Source organism: Carex rostrata, chromosome 30, assembly GCF_964058835.1.
Source record: "Carex rostrata chromosome 30, lpCarRost1.2, whole genome shotgun sequence".
In the NCBI taxonomy this organism is placed as follows: domain Eukaryota; kingdom Viridiplantae; phylum Streptophyta; class Magnoliopsida; order Poales; family Cyperaceae; genus Carex; species Carex rostrata.
In genome coordinates, this window is record NC_135947.1 from 1,479,947 (window position 1) to 1,495,778 (window position 15,832).

A 15,832-nucleotide genomic window follows, 5' to 3' on the forward strand; every position below is an offset into this window, starting at 1 on the left:
TGTGTGCTTTCTTTCTTTATCCAAAGTTGGTGTTTATTTTAATTTCCAAAATAAAAAAATGCTGGTTTCAATTTTGATGTGATATAACTTAATTTGCTTATGATTTGATTTTAATATGGTAGCAGTTTCTTTTCTTGGCTGCATGCATGGTTTTGAAGAAACAACAAATTAAGCAAGGTGAAGCTCCATCTGATACTATTGTATTGTTTTGCCATTTCGTTTTGTAGCAACAAAAAGGAACTGAGGTGTTATCATCCCAAGAAAAACCCTACTTTCAGCTGTTCTATTTCTATATATAGTTGCCAGTTTATATAAATATACCATCAGACTTTGTTAGACAGTCATATTGAAATTTCATAGAAAAATATAATAATACTAACATAGAAATCTATAAGTACAATAAAAATAAATGAAATATATAACAAAAATGAACAATCAAAAACTGATAAGTAAAAAACAATTGAATATCAAATTAGCAAGCCGAAAGTTAAATTGTCACATACTAATTTTTTATATTTCTAAGGCTTGCCCTAGTCTCCTCTTTAATACCATTGTAGGTGCATTTGGTTTCAATAGAAATCGCTGTATAACCACTACTTTTCAAAGAAAAAATAATTCGTATCAAAAGCGGAACTGGAAATTTTATGATATTTCTCAGTAATTTACACATTTACATAGTTGCCGGCAATTAAATTTATTAATAATTGACCGATGCATTCTAATTATTAAAATAATATTATTATTCTAAGCCTACATGACTTATATTAATGAAATATTTTCTCATGAAACAGTTTCAAGTATAGTTGTTTATAAATGAGCTAAATGGGAAGTAATAGTAATATCTTATTTCAGTTTAGATCAGGGTTTTAAATAGCGTGTTATATAGCGCCGCTATAGTGTTTTTAGATCATAAAAGCTATGGTGCTATTGACGCTTAGCACGCTATAGAGGTACTATACGGACATAACGTTATTTTTTTAACCGTTATGCTATAACGCAATAAACACTATTTATACATTTAGTTTAGACACACTTAGCATAAAGAAAAGCATATACAATGAAATTACTCATCCATCTGTATGTTTCTAATGTTTATATATTCGTATAGTTGATTGATAGTTTTTGTATTTTCATTTTATATAATGGGAGAATTAATTGATGGTGCCACTGAAATATTTTAAATTGTCTATTTTTTTATTAAAATAATTAAATATTGAAATTTCATTTTTTTATCCATTTTAAATTGAGATAATTGTTGTCATATCCATAAAAAGCTTCTAAATATTCAATTTCCCCATCAAAATTTAAAATTTTCTTATTTTCCCACTATTTTACAAATAACATTTCTCATTTTCTCTTTCTTTAATCTAATTTAAACTTTTTATGTGAGCTTATTATTAATTTTTTGTTATAAGATGAAATGAAATTAATTTATCCGTCTCTTCAAATTAACACATTCAATTAAATGTTGAATGTTAATGTGCAAATTTAGCTACTAATTTTTTTTTTTTTTTTAAGATTTGGTAGCTACTGAATTTGTATTTATAGAAAATTGAGCAAGCAGTTTAAAAGTTTAAAACTAAATAGAATTTTAAAGTTTAAAAGTTTTAAAATTGGGTTCTAATCAATCAAATAAACATTTAAAATTGTATTAAAGAAAGAAAAATTATGAAAAGATATTTGTTTCTAGTGAGAAAATTGAATATTTAGAAGCTCGGATGGAGGAGCTCAATTATCCTAAAAAAAAAAGGACGAGGTGGCTCAGACGAAAATGATGGAGGAGCTCGGATCAATTGTTCTCGGACAAATAATAATTAAATAAATTATTATAATTTCTATTACTGGCCCAATAAATCTCTAAATATACGGGCCGAGAAAATTGCCTTCTTTACCACTTTTAATTTACGAAACATACTTTCCTCTATCTCCATTTCTCGAGTCCGGAATACCTGAAATTTTAAATTTAGATCCGGACTGTACGACCAGGATCTGTGCCAATCCGCCAGAGGTGGAATGCACAGACTCCTTTAATATTCGTGCTAAAGTAGATTGGACGGTAAAGATCTAAACTCAAAATTTGAGTTACGTTAGGCGATTAGAATTCCAATTTCTCCCGATCATCAACCGCAGCAAACTCAGAAGTCAGTAAAAAAGTATCACTGAACTGAAGACACAGCAGTCGCAAAAAGACTAGGAATAGGAACAATCGGCGGAAATCGCACAGTGAATCTCTTCCGATTCGATCGTTCTTTCTCATAAACCCAAAACCCATCCAGTCGGTTTGCAAAATCGCGCAATAGTCAGCTCCTGTGCTGCCGATAGATTCTCCAATCCATGGTAGCAAAAATTGAGTAGCTCCATTTCTTTCTCTCTCTCTCTCTCTCTCTCTCTCTCTCTCAGAAAATATGTTATCGTTGCCATTGGATATGACTATTTCAGGGATGCTGTCAATTCTAAGGATCTGATTGTGCCTTTGAGTTTTACTCGGGATTATTCGTTATATATCATGATGGTCGAAGCAGATTCTCTGGTGAGGGGTAACATTGACAACTCGATCTCACAGTCGAATTGTGTTGCAACATCGAAGAATAATAAGACATTGAAGGTGAAAGAGGAGAGTAATGTTAGAGAAGGAAAGGAAAATGAGCTTATGTCGATTGTATCTGCTTTGCTTTCCCTAAAAACCATGGGGAAAGTGCACGAGGATGAATTAGAACAGTAAGTTCTATAAAATTTGTTTTGTCATTAACAGTATTTATTCCAGTACATTTTGGTGCCTGGACAAATTTATATTTTTCATCCTTTTCATTCTATTTTCTAATTAACTGATTATTTGCTAAATAGAGCCCTAGAATTCCAACATATCGGTAAATAAGGTTGCGAAATTACTGTACCCAACAATTAAATGTGTGTAGTATCAAACATTTGGTCAAAGTTTGATTGCTAATTACTTAATAAGAACATTGACATAGCAATAACAGATGTGCTGTGTGAATAACCTTGTTTGTGTGATGTAGGAAATCGAAAGCAAAGAAAAGAAAGAAAACAGTGCTCGTCTCTTCAATCAGCTCAAAAAATGACGAGAGCTGTCCAGGGAGTAATACAGGCCATGTGAGCATCAAGCGCTCCCCTCATTGCCGGTTTGTATCCTGCCTTTTATAATTTTTAACCAAGAGATGACTTTTCCAGAATTGCAAAAATGGCCTCTAGTCTTGTTAGTATTTGTAGAAAAGGTGTCTGCTTTGTAGGAGAAAGAAACAAGATCTTTTATTGGCTTTTTGAACCTTTAGTATTACAGGGCTAGGCTACTATGACATTGGTGTTATTTGAAATTAAATAACACCAACTTTTAAACCCTTAGATCTGCCTTGAGATTCGTACAAAATAAAGTGCTTGAACAGTCAAAGCGGATATTACGAATCTCAAGGCAGATCTAAGGGTTTAAAAGTTGGTGTTATTTAATTTCAAATAACACCAATGTCATAGTAGCCTAACTCAGTATTACATATTAATTATAACAACATGTTAAGGGGAGGATTACTTGACAGTGGATTATCTTGACAAACTTGACAATTGTCAAAATAAATTTTGAGTTTGAAATTTAAACTTGACAGTGGTGCATATATCATGCCTATAAAAAAATAATGATCATCAGATAGGGTCTTAAATTAACAACCGTTGATGCATTGTCGATTGATACTTGAATAGTTGAATTGCATGAAATTTGTTTGGTAGCCTATCTATATGTCCAACAACATATCCATAAGTTTATGTTTTAATATTTTGAACCCTATGTGTTTTGATCTGAAGAAAATTGTCAAAATTGTCAAGATAATCCATTGTCAAGTGGCCCCTTCTGAAATGTAAAGTGATTTTGGAGACCATGGTCATTTCATTTATATAATGATTGATTTGATATGACAGATTTTATGAATGGTGAATTCATCCGATTCTAAGCTTTCACATAATTACATTCCTTCTTTAATGGGTTATGCTCCTGCCAGAAATTGATTTTGGATTTCTTGAAGAAATCAGGGGTCTTTTACAAATATTAAAAGATATAGCATTCTTCTTTATAATGCAGAGGCTCTTTTTTGTATGATGTTCACGTTTCATTTTAAGACATTTGCTACATCGTTCGAAGTAACTACTTTTGTTAATAATGCATATAGGAGTTCATGGGTCAATAAAACAATTAGAGTGCCGGCTACAAACTTAAAAGGTGCTGACAAATTTTCATGGCGCTCAAACGGTACAAAACAACTGGTTGGTCTCTCTCACCTTAGGTAAGGATACTATTTAATTTTGACTTTGTACAATATTACCTCAAGCCCCTTATTCATGTTTTAAATTTTTGGCAATTTCATATGGATTTGTGTGTAAATTAGCTTCAAAATGTCCGTTTTCCCTTCGTTCCCACCAAATACGTATTTGAATTTGGGGATTGAGCATAATTTGTTTCTTGCTCGATTTCTCTCTAAATTAGCTAGATCACCTTGAAATTAGGTTAATTGATTCCTTTATGATTAATGTGTATTGAAAAATAAGGTATGGAAATAGCAAATTTGTAGAATTCATTTTCTTCTTTCTATTATGCTCAAGATCCTAATTGCAAATTTTTCCTTATTGACTAGGCGATACTACAGGTGTAGCTATAAAGGATGTTCAGTGCATAAGATCGTCGATCAGGATCCGAATGACCCGTCAATGCTAATTGTTAACTACAATGGAGAGCATAACCACGCAATATAGTCGGATGTTGTGCTTGGATTTTAGGTTATACTCTGAGGAATATACTTATGTTAGTCAAGTAGTACATGTTATGCAGTTTAGATCGTTGAATTTTTTTTTGTTGCCAAAATTGGAAAGAGTTTTAGTTCATATCGGAAGTTATTGCCTGAGATCTAACTGAAAGTTGCTCGAGCAATGATATAAAATGCACTGTAGAGTAAGTTGTATGATCATGAATGTATGATGGAGCTTTGGTAGTAGAGGAAATAGGGATCTGCTTTTCTGACCAACTGTTGTTGTTAGTTTGCTGATGAACTATACTGATTGTTTACAAGCACTTAAAGCTCTGAAACTGTAATCATAGATGCAGCTCCCAACCGGGTCTGGATCCGCTAAAGTAACTCAAATTTTCTGTTTGGATCTAGACCGTTCGATCAAAATCTGGGCCAATCTGGCTCGAGGTGGAATGCACGGGGCTTCTTTAATATTTGTATCAGAGCAGATTGGATGGTCCTGATTCATACTCAAAATTTAAGTTACTTTAGGCGATCCGAATTTGCTCCGAATATTTTTTTAGAAAGATCAAAGCCCTTTTATATTACCCAGGCCTAGATGAACTTTTCATAAGAACAAAAATGATTTCCAAGGTAGGTGTTTTGCATTGATATGAAGAATACATGCAAATTGATTACATAAAATAGAATTCTAAATATATAAGGTTAAACTAGGTTAAATTTCCCCTACCCCTAGCCATCTTAGTAATACACTTTATTTAGCAACAATAATTTGGAAATAAATTCCAAAATATTGTATGCAATGAACTTCTAAAAGAAACGTGGAGTTGATCGTAGTTCCAATTCAAATACGTTGTCAAGAGATATCAGATATGCACGATTACCAGAAAAATAATGTCTATAATTTTTGTTTATGTTATAAACTTTTTTTTGGCGTAATTAAAAAAGTATTGTCGAAATTCTCAATATAAACCGTTGTCAACGAATTTTAACCCATATTTTAACATAGAGCAATTAGTTCACAATGATATTTAACCCGCATTCCTACCATGCCTTTCAAAAAGATAGTTAGCCCGCATTTATGAAAGACATTCAAATATAGAGAAAGGTTTTAATACAACAAATTGTGTGCCATGAAATATCACATCGTCACTTTTTATTTGTATTTTAAAATTTGAAACTCAAATATCAAGTCAAAATTGTTGATTTATTCATTTTCACGAACGATGCATCCACGCAATTTTTATGATTTTTAAAATTCAAGACCAAGATAACTCGTTCCTCTAATATAAAATGAACTTCAAAACTCACAAAATTTTAGTAAACATATTCTCATGAAAATAAATAATATCAACTGTTTAAACATTTGAGTATCAAATTTGGTATACAAAATAAAGAAATTACATTATGATATTTAGTGACACTAAAAATGTATCGCATTAGAATCATCTTCCATACTAATTAATATTTTTTGTAGAGTCAACTACAAGGGAGAAGAAGAAAACAAGGTATTTTTGTGCTTCTGAGCTTGGCGCTCATATGTTTTCCGTGATATTTAACGCTTTAATAAATAAAAGAAAAAAAAACAGAAGGGAGAAGAGAATAGGAGTAAAAACATATTACACATATACGAGTATTGAAGATATGTTTTCTGAGCTTCGAGCTCATATGTTTCCTGTTTTTATTTTTCAAATACGGGTATGTGTTGGATATTAAATAAATACAAATACGGATCGGATAATACACATATACGAATGCAAAAAATAATTTCAATATTCCTCTTAGAAATAAATGAAATTAACAATTTTAATTCAACATTTGACTTTTAATTTGTACATTTTTTAACTGCATATGGCTAGAATTGTTTTTTTTTTCTTTCTATACAGATAAGGGGAAATGATCGTTGGAACTGCACGGGTCACAAGTATTTTTCCAACTTGTCACACGATAATATGTTGCTCGGTGCATCCAAAAAAATATGAATCAGACATTTAAACATCTTCTTTGAAAATTAGGATTAGCAACCAAATTTTCACAGTTTCTTTTTGGTATTCATATGTATATGAACCCAAATGCACCTAGGTTGACATGATAATATGAATATAATCAGCTTTTAATTTAGTATCTAAGATAATATTTCCTATATGTGAAATTATATGCTCGAACTTCGACTGCAAAATTTAATAAATATATTTAAAATAAAATAAAATATTATTTTTTTTTTATCTAAAAAATTATATATACCGAACGTTTACAATTTACCATATAATAATGGCATTAATGCATAGGCGATGGATTATCTCACACTCTCACAGTCGCACTATACCTCAAGTCAAGGGTTATTATAAATTGATTTTGGGGGGTAATGCCATGTAAATGTAATGCTCAACCCCCGGCTCTCTTCTTGTCACACTCCACGCCCCCACTCTATGGCGTCACGTACCTCCCCAGCGGGTTCTGACTAGGTGGGTCCACCTGTCAGTCTCTTACCAGGAGCTGCCAGCGATACCGATTGCCGATCGCCCCCTGAAAATCGCCACAGCCTCTGAAGCTGGCGAAAGGAGAAATAAGCGAAGGTAATACTAATACCTCTTTCTATCTCTCTCTCGCTCCCTCTATATCGCACTCTTTCTCTTTCAGCCGCCGGCGGCAAGCACGCGCACGCTACGTCGATCACGTCCGTCAAGGTCGGTTGTCTTGTAGAGCTGTAGTGAATTTACTGTATTTTTTGTAATCGTCTAGTTTCAGATTTCGTGCCGTGCTAGGTGGAGATTCAGTTTATGTCATATGAGTGATCAGTTGCAGTTTGATGCTGCTTCAGGAGTTTAGGTGGATCTCGTTTCTCTATGTGCACAAGCTTGAATCTGATTTTTAGAGTGTTAGATTGGAAATTTTATTGTAGTTAGTGTGAGGTATTGCGCAAGTAGAGATTAAAAAGGGAATTTAATTAATTTGAGTGATCTCATAGGGGTCGAGAATGATTAGCAGTTTTGCTAAGCTAGGATAGGATTTTAAGGGATTTGAGGGGGCAGAACATGATTTTGTGCTTATTAATCATGTCAAAGAGGCATTTGCAGACATGCTGAAGAAGTTTTGTTATACTGTTCTATGTGATGTATATTTTATCAGATCATACTTTCTTGTAAAATGTATATAGGATTATATAAGACTCCTGCATATCCTACTGCTGTTCTATCTTTTCACATATACCTTGAGAAATATACCTTTTTGGGACAGCAGCGATGGGGGTTAGTGATTGCTATGTTGAAATTTGATGCAACAGAATATATTCTGCTCTCGAGTTGAATATAGGATGTTTGCATAAATAATATTTAAGGTTTTATTATTATAATGTTACAGCGAGAGTACAGCTCAGGCCACTTATGTCCTTGTTTATAAAATGGACTGAGGAATAATGTGTGTTATATACGCTTATGGTAATTTATTTACTGATAACACTGAACTCATCTGGTGCATGTACAGTTCAAAGTGTAAATCAAGTGTAAGTATCATACAAATGGATAGAGGAAAGCACAAACAGCTTACATATGAAGAGTATTTTGCATTCTTCCATGACCACTGTGCTGATCACCTAACGGTTGATCAACTCAACCAGGTCTCTCTCTCTCTCTCTCCTCTCTCCTCTCTCTTAGTGACACTGTAATTCAAAATTCTAATTCACCTCAATTGTTTTTTAAGTTCTCAGGTACTCAGCATGCATGGGTTTGTTCACCTAAAGAGCCATAATAGGGTATGATTTTTTCCACTAATAACAGTTCAAATGCAAGTTTTAGAATCTCATATTTTAACTGACCTATACCCAGTTTTGTTCATAACTTGAACTGATATTTTTTATTCCTTGTTTGGTTTTGAGTGAAATGGAAGTTTTCGAGAAAATTAAATGTATAGCTTTAGCCTTGAGGATTTGGCCAGAAATTCTAATTGCATAACATGTACCAATTTTGCACACTACTGGAACTACTGAATTTGCTTCCTTGTTTGGTTAATAGAAGGGAAATATTACACGGCAGTAGAAATTACTTCTTATGATAACAATTTAGGTTAATAGAAGGGAAAATTTTGTCAAAACAGGGCTTGTTATGAAAACAATACAAAACACTTATGATAACTAAATTACTTCTTATGCTTAATTGAACAATTTCATTAGAAAGAGTCTTGCTATGAAAACAATACAAAATACTTCTTATGATAACTAAATTTATCAGGAAGAAGTCATAGATGCGGTGAGATCACTGGATCTGTTCTTACCTTCAAGATCCACATTTTTAAGTTGTGCTGCACAGCCTGGCTCTAGTGGTGCCATGTCAGCACTATCTCTTGAGGAGGCCAAACTGGATATAACAAAGACCGGGTGGGAGGAGTGCCCTGTCGGATCAGTTGCAACCATCCGCCCAATTGTCAATGGTGCTGCGCCTGACGATGATGATGTCATCTCCAGGTCATCGAGTTGTGTCAGCGTTACTTCTTCGAGAAGTAAAAAAATCATGAAGGGAAAAGATAAGAAAATTGTCAAGAAACAAGACATAGATGACATGTCAGTTATCTCTGCTTTGTTGTCTCTTAAATCGGGGGGAGAGCCTCAGACAACTAATGTGGAAATGTAAGTGTCGAATATATGATTGCATTGGACAAATTTATATAATTCATAAATTAGATCAGGAATGATAAGAATAGAATGGAGTCCCTTCTATTAAGACATGAAAGTAGATAACTATTTTCGGAAAGAAGTTGCGAAACTGCAAATTTGTGTGTTGACAACATTGCAAAAAATGAATTACTTATTTTTTTCAGAGAGAGAATCTTCTGCAAAACATTAATCTTTGTATTGCAATTCATTTTTTTTATTATAAATAAGTTTATTTTGCTTTTTTTTTTTGTTTATTGCAGGAATTCAGAAGAGAAGAAAACGTTACGTGTGCCAGCTAAAAACTTGAGGGATGCTGATGAATATTCTTGGAGAAATAAGGGTACCCAGTGGATCAAGGGATTGCCTTTTCCTCGGTTAGTGTACTGTTTGTTTTAGTGTCTCTCTTCTTTTTTTTCCCAAAATTATTCGCAACATCTTACCTGATTTGCAGAAATGCACTCAAGCAACCAATGCAATTTGCCATTACTAAGCTGTTTGCATGTATGCAAAGAACATCTAATCTAGAGAAGTGTCTGTGCTATGTTGATTGCTCGCTTTTGTTTGGTGAATTCATTAATAACGCGACCCTCTTGGAAAAAGTTTGCTGTCTTTTTATACTAACCCTTTTTCCTCTTAGCCATTGGATATAACTGTGATAGTTGCAAGGGGCAAAATGACCCAAAAAAATAAGCTAGGGAAATGTTTGGTGTTATTTGCAATGAATAACACATATTTTATTTATTGTAGGAAAGGCTTCTTTCTTTGTTTTCTTCTCACCTTCTTTTTCTTTCCACCATAATTAATTTTTAGTGGGAATAGTGCTGTAAATGCTGTTAATTTGGTATTTTTTGCAATAAAACATGATTTTTTGACATTAAAAAAGAACCGAAAGAACCCAACAGAGGCCTTGATGTAGTGTTTTCCTGTGGTGCAGGACATACTATAGGTGTAAAAAAGATGGCTGCCCAGTAATTAGGCACGTAGATCGTGATCCGGCTGACCCGTCAATGCTAATCGTCTCTTACAAATTGGAGCATAATCATATATAATCCCGTGATTCCTTGTTGTCGCTAGAATTGTAAAGTTGGTGTTGGATCTGAAATATTGCTGTAGGAATATGAAATTGTTTACTTTGTTTGTGCAGGTTAGCAATTGGATTTCAAATTAATGTTTGAATTGAAGTGTGCAAAAAGGGAATTTATAGGCATAGCAATTGGATTTCAAATTAATGTTTGAATTAAAGTGTGCAAAAAGGGAATTTATAGATCTTGACAGCCCCTGTCAAGCTCTCTCAAAAAAAAAAAGGGAATTTATAGCCATGTTTTGACATCTATTTTGTTGTTAACCCAAAAATGGAAGCTAATTATCATCATTAAATGCAAATTGGTCCATAGGGATGGTAATGGGCCGGGTAAGATTGGACTTTGCCAAACTTTAGATCCGGCACATCGCTCAAATCTTAGGTCTGATTCCTCCGACCTTTGCCATTTAACTCATAAATTTAGGTACTTCCTGGCCTCTTGTTACATTCTCGATTCAAATTATTTTCAAATAAATAAAAAAGTACCTCAATAATATTGAGTTGTTGATTTTACAATTTTTGGAAGTCTTTGATATTTTTAATTGCATTTTTTCATTTTAAATTGAATATGAACACACATATTTTGTATACATAAGCTACATATGACTACATAAAATAAATATATATTGGATATTTTATTATAAATAATTACAGCAAACAAACACGTAATATAGAGTTGTTGATTTTATAGTTTTTTTTTTTTAAGTCTTTGATATTTCTAATTGCATTTTTTCATTTTAATTTTAATATGAACACACATGTTGTATACATAAGCTACATATGACTACATGAAATAAATATATATTGGATATTTATCATAAATAGTTACAGCAAACAAACACGTTATATAAACTATAATTATGTTTAATATTATCTCACAAATATACATAATAATTGATAAGAAATATAAAAAAAAAAAAGGTTAAAAAAGAATGTAATATGGCTGGAATAGGATTGGAGGTATTTGTATGAAAAATTCAATTTGTAACTTAACAAATGATGCACTAATTTGTGTAAATATTACAATCGTAATATAATATTTATTAATTATTTGGTTCATTTGATTTATTTTATCTTATTTTCAATACTAAGGATGTCAGTCTCGAGCGGCACCCGAGTCCACTAAATCTCAATCGTTGATACAATACCGCTTTGTCTGAAATAAAATTGATTTGATTAAATTAAATTAACTGAAACATTAGAAAATATAAACTTGGTTCGGTTTTATTGGCAGGTTCCCGTTTTGAAAAGACCGCAGGGATGAAGATCTAGTTCAGATCGAATGCTCTACAAGACTACAATCCTTACATGCTACATTATTTTAACACTAAAATAGTCTAATTTGCATGGTGTAAGATCTATTCAGAGAATAATAAGTTTTATAATTTTTCTCGTTTCTCTAGATAATGTAGTTAACATCAAATAAGCTATGTATGGATAACTTTTTTTTTTTTCAGATAAATATAAAGAGCTATATTACTCAAGAAGTTCATGGTAGTAAAACAATGCATCGGAACAATTTTTCATAGCAATAAAAAACAAGTATATTTTCTTTTACTATTTTTCAATTATTCTAAACAGATATATATAATACTAGTGGAAAATATGGAATCAGGATTGATTATATACACATATTAGTATCGGAATACAACCGATCATGATGAAGGTGATACTGATACTACACTAATCTGGATCGGTTAAATAACCGATCCTAATAGTAACTATCAGGATCGGTTGTTTCAAACAACCGATCCTGATGTTATATTGGATCTAAATTTTTTTTTTATTTGGTTAGCTTCCATATATATTTGCTGGCCAGCATAAAATATATATTTTTATTTACCATTGATTTATTGGAGCTCAAAACCAATTAAGAACACAAAATAAAATTCATGAAACACAAACAGAAGTACAATAAGTTGAAGAAATTTGGTGCAATAGCAAAATAAAATTCAGCCACATGTATGGCACTCCCTCTTTTATCGTCTCTACCAGTGCAAACTTCAAAATCTGAACAAATATTTATATCATTAATTGCTTGCTTGTGCATCTTCGATACATGTATTATTTAAATTGAAAGACAAGGAAAACCTAGCTAGCATACCTCAATGTGTACATTTTTACCGCCAATGAAATAATCTCAAAAAGCCTTGCTCAAATGAAAAAAAAAAATTGAAACCATGAATTGTAATACTGCAATTTAGTGTAAATTAAAAATACAAAAGATGCTCAAATGTACATAAGAGATTTGAGGAAATAAACAGTATGTACCTTAAGTATAATTTAATTAAGGGCATAAGCCGGGGCATCATCCTTCATCTCATTCCATGAACTTGGAAGAGATGGATGACACATCCTTGTCAGTTTTCGTCTTCTTCGCCTTTTTTTGACATGATCGAGACAGAGATCGCTAAGTTGAGAGGTGCCGGAGACAGAGAAAGAGAGAGACAGACGAGTTGAGAGGCGGGTTTGATTTTTGCTAAGTTGAAAATGAGAGGCGCGAAATGAAAATAAGAACCCTAGAAGAGGGAGAGAATGAGACAGAGAGAGAGAGACGGAGGAGTTGAGAGGCCGGTTTGATTTTTGCTAAGTTGAAAATGAGAGGCGCGGAATGAAAATAAGAACCCTAGGGAGTTATCAGGATCGGTTGTTTCAAAATAACCGATCCTGATAGTATCAGGATCGGTTGTTTGAAACAACAAATCCTGATAGTTATACTATCAGGATCAATTTAATTTTTTGTTTTGCTAATTTCATAAAATTATATAATATGTGGTATAAATCAATCTTGTCATAAATTAATATATTTTTATAGAATATTATATAAATAAATATCATCATAATATTAAATATTATATAACTGTATGTACAAATATAAAATTTAGTACTATATATAATTTTGTATATATCTATACCGTCTGGACATTATCCACCTAAATTAGGTATATGAAGGATGCCGACTTGAAACCTTCAAATACAAAATATTATCTTTTTGGACAGTTAAAAATTTAGCAAGTACCCTGGAAATCGTACTCAATTGTAAAATTGAAAAACTGTCAAAGAAAAACCTTTCCATTTTTACATGAACTCTCTATATTTATAACATTATCGAATTCTTAAATGTAGTTTTCCAATTTCCAAAATAAAATGTTCCCAATAAAAACCCCAAATTACATTAGAGGGGGAACACAGTGGGAAATAATTAAGAATGATTCCCAAGCTTATAATGTGGTTGAGATCATTAACACAAGGAACCACACTTTTTGTTCTTAGAGGGACCACATTTCTGCTCATAACGCCTGGATTTGTAATTGGTGGTTTAGTAGACTTCATTGCGAGCACCTTCAGCACAATTAGCAAATATGTAGTTAGAATAATCTTTTATATTGTAGCTTCTGTTATCTCTGTATTTTTCAAGTTTCTTAGCACCATTGTTAGGGGATTTTTTGGGCTTATATTAAGTGCAATTATGGGGATGATGCATCTACCAAGGGCGGGATTGTGGATTTGTCCGATTTGAATTTGATACGGGGAAGTTTCGGAGGATTATCAGAAAATGACAATAAATTAGTGCTGCTTGGGATAATCATAATAATATTATGGGTATTATCATGAAGAGACCTGAGCTTTTGTATCTATTGTTGTGTATATAAAAATTAGGATCGGATGAGCACATACAACGATTATGAACATATGCAGATGGAATTTTTTCGCTTTTGATTTTTGAGATGTAAATTGATCTTGCAAGAATTATCCATGCTTTATGTATATTTGTTGATTATTTTCATTTTCTTAAATGCTATATTTGTTTTGGATCTACACTTTTTTCTCAGTTTAGCACAATTTTTGTTTTGCATTTTATTCTCTTCCAAGTCATATATTCTGACTTAGAGCATATTCGGTAGCAATAAAATTTTGTGTGAATGAAATTTTTTAATATGAGAATATTCTCAATTTGTCAAAACCAAAGTTATTTAATCCATGGAAAATTTTACAATATAGGTGTTTGGCAAATGCACGATAAAAGAGGGAGTGCCATACATGTGGCTGAATTTTATTTTGCTATTGCACCAAATTTCTTCAACTATTGTACTTCTTTTTGTGTTTCATGAATTTTATTTTGTGTTCTTAATTGGTTTTGAGCTCCAATAAATCAATGGTAAATAAAAAAATATTTTATGCTGGCCAGCAAATATATATAGAAGCTGGCCAAATATAAAAAATATTTTTTGAGATCCAATATAACATCAGAATCAGTTGTTTGTAACAACCGATCCCGATAGTATCTGGATCGGTTCTAACAAACAACCGATCATAATAATTCATTTATTAGGATCGATTGCCTATAAAAACCGATCTGAATAGTTTTTAGGATCGGTTTTTTTAAGAAAACTAATCTAGATAGTTATTAGGATCAGTTTTTCATATAGCCGGTCCAGATAGGCCGATCCTAATTATAGTTTTTCCACTAGTGTCTACATTACTTTCCATATATGAAAACAGTATTGGTTCTTAGAAACGAAAGAAATAGATATGACTTTTGAAATATTGAAACCTTCTGATTGAAAAGGATGAGAGAAATGAGTAGAATTCAATAGAGAAATAGATACAATAAGTTTTCTTACATTTCATCCCATTTACAATTTCTGCTACTGATATCCCCGATTTTTTTATAAATATCCAAAAATTAAATTAAATTTAAAAAAGTAACCAAATTGGGGATGAAATTTGAATAGTATCCAAACCGGTTATTGGATAACCGGAATTGGTGAAAAGTACCGGTTAATGGGCAACCGGGTTTTTGAAATTGTTCGGTTGATGGCTAACCGAAAAGTGAGAATTTATTTGGTTGATGGCTAACCGGGTATTTGTTCGGTTAACAGATAACCGGAATTGGTGAATTTGTTCGGTTAACGGGCTACCAGGTATTTTTTTTTTTTGGCGCGTGGAGGGGCCTGTACTGGGCTGTGGACGCGTGGCCTGCACTGTTGACTCGTGGGTTTCATCTATTAAGGCTGGTGAAGTTGTGGGGGTCTTCATTTATTTTGGTGTGGGCAGAAGGCTTCGGGTGTGAGACGAAGAGAAGAGGAAAAGAAATTCTATCAGGTTTTTTTTTATTTTTATTTAGAAATATTAAAATAGTTAATGATGTTCTTGATTAGAATATTTTAAGAATATATATTAGATTGTTTACAATTATTTGGAATATTGTTTAAGATTGTTAGAATAATTATTTGGAATATTATTTGAAAATAACAAAAATGCATGTGTAATATGCCAAAAATGCATGTCTAATAATTATTTGGAATATTATTTGAAATTTATTTAGAATATTTATTTTGAATAATTATTTGGAAA

The 15,832-nt window shown here is 32.2% G+C and overlaps 2 protein-coding genes across 5 annotated transcripts; both read left to right on the plus strand.

Annotated features, from left to right (window-relative positions):
* Window positions 1–2,154: 2,154 nt before the first annotated feature.
* On the plus strand, window positions 2,155–5,021 carry LOC144547086 (putative WRKY transcription factor 15). Of its 2 annotated transcripts, XM_078295692.1 has the most exons (5): window positions 2,173–2,337; window positions 2,440–2,718; window positions 3,018–3,140; window positions 4,173–4,286; window positions 4,635–5,021. In XM_078295692.1, the coding sequence occupies exons 2-5, from the start codon at window positions 2,507–2,509 to the stop codon at window positions 4,750–4,752; spliced, it is 567 nt and encodes a 188-aa protein (XP_078151818.1). In that variant the 5' UTR covers window positions 2,173–2,337; window positions 2,440–2,506; the 3' UTR covers window positions 4,753–5,021. The 2 variants fall into 2 exon arrangements, with proteins under 2 accessions (XP_078151817.1, XP_078151818.1); XM_078295691.1 differs by having other exon boundaries at window positions 2,155–2,718.
* A 2,101-nt stretch (window positions 5,022–7,122) lies between these two features.
* Window positions 7,123–10,606, plus strand: LOC144546883 (uncharacterized). 3 transcript variants are annotated; one of them, XM_078295470.1, is made up of 7 exons: window positions 7,123–7,321; window positions 8,229–8,361; window positions 8,452–8,496; window positions 8,972–9,366; window positions 9,654–9,767; window positions 10,141–10,234; window positions 10,328–10,606. In XM_078295470.1, exons 2-6 carry the CDS (start codon window positions 8,263–8,265, stop codon window positions 10,190–10,192), a joined length of 705 nt encoding a protein of 234 aa, XP_078151596.1. In that variant the 5' UTR covers window positions 7,123–7,321; window positions 8,229–8,262; the 3' UTR covers window positions 10,193–10,234; window positions 10,328–10,606. The 3 variants fall into 3 exon arrangements, with proteins under 3 accessions (XP_078151596.1, XP_078151595.1, XP_078151594.1); XM_078295469.1 differs by lacking the exon at window positions 10,141–10,234 and having other exon boundaries at window positions 7,123–7,432; XM_078295468.1 differs by lacking the exon at window positions 10,141–10,234.
* The last annotated feature ends 5,226 nt before the right edge of the window (window positions 10,607–15,832 follow it).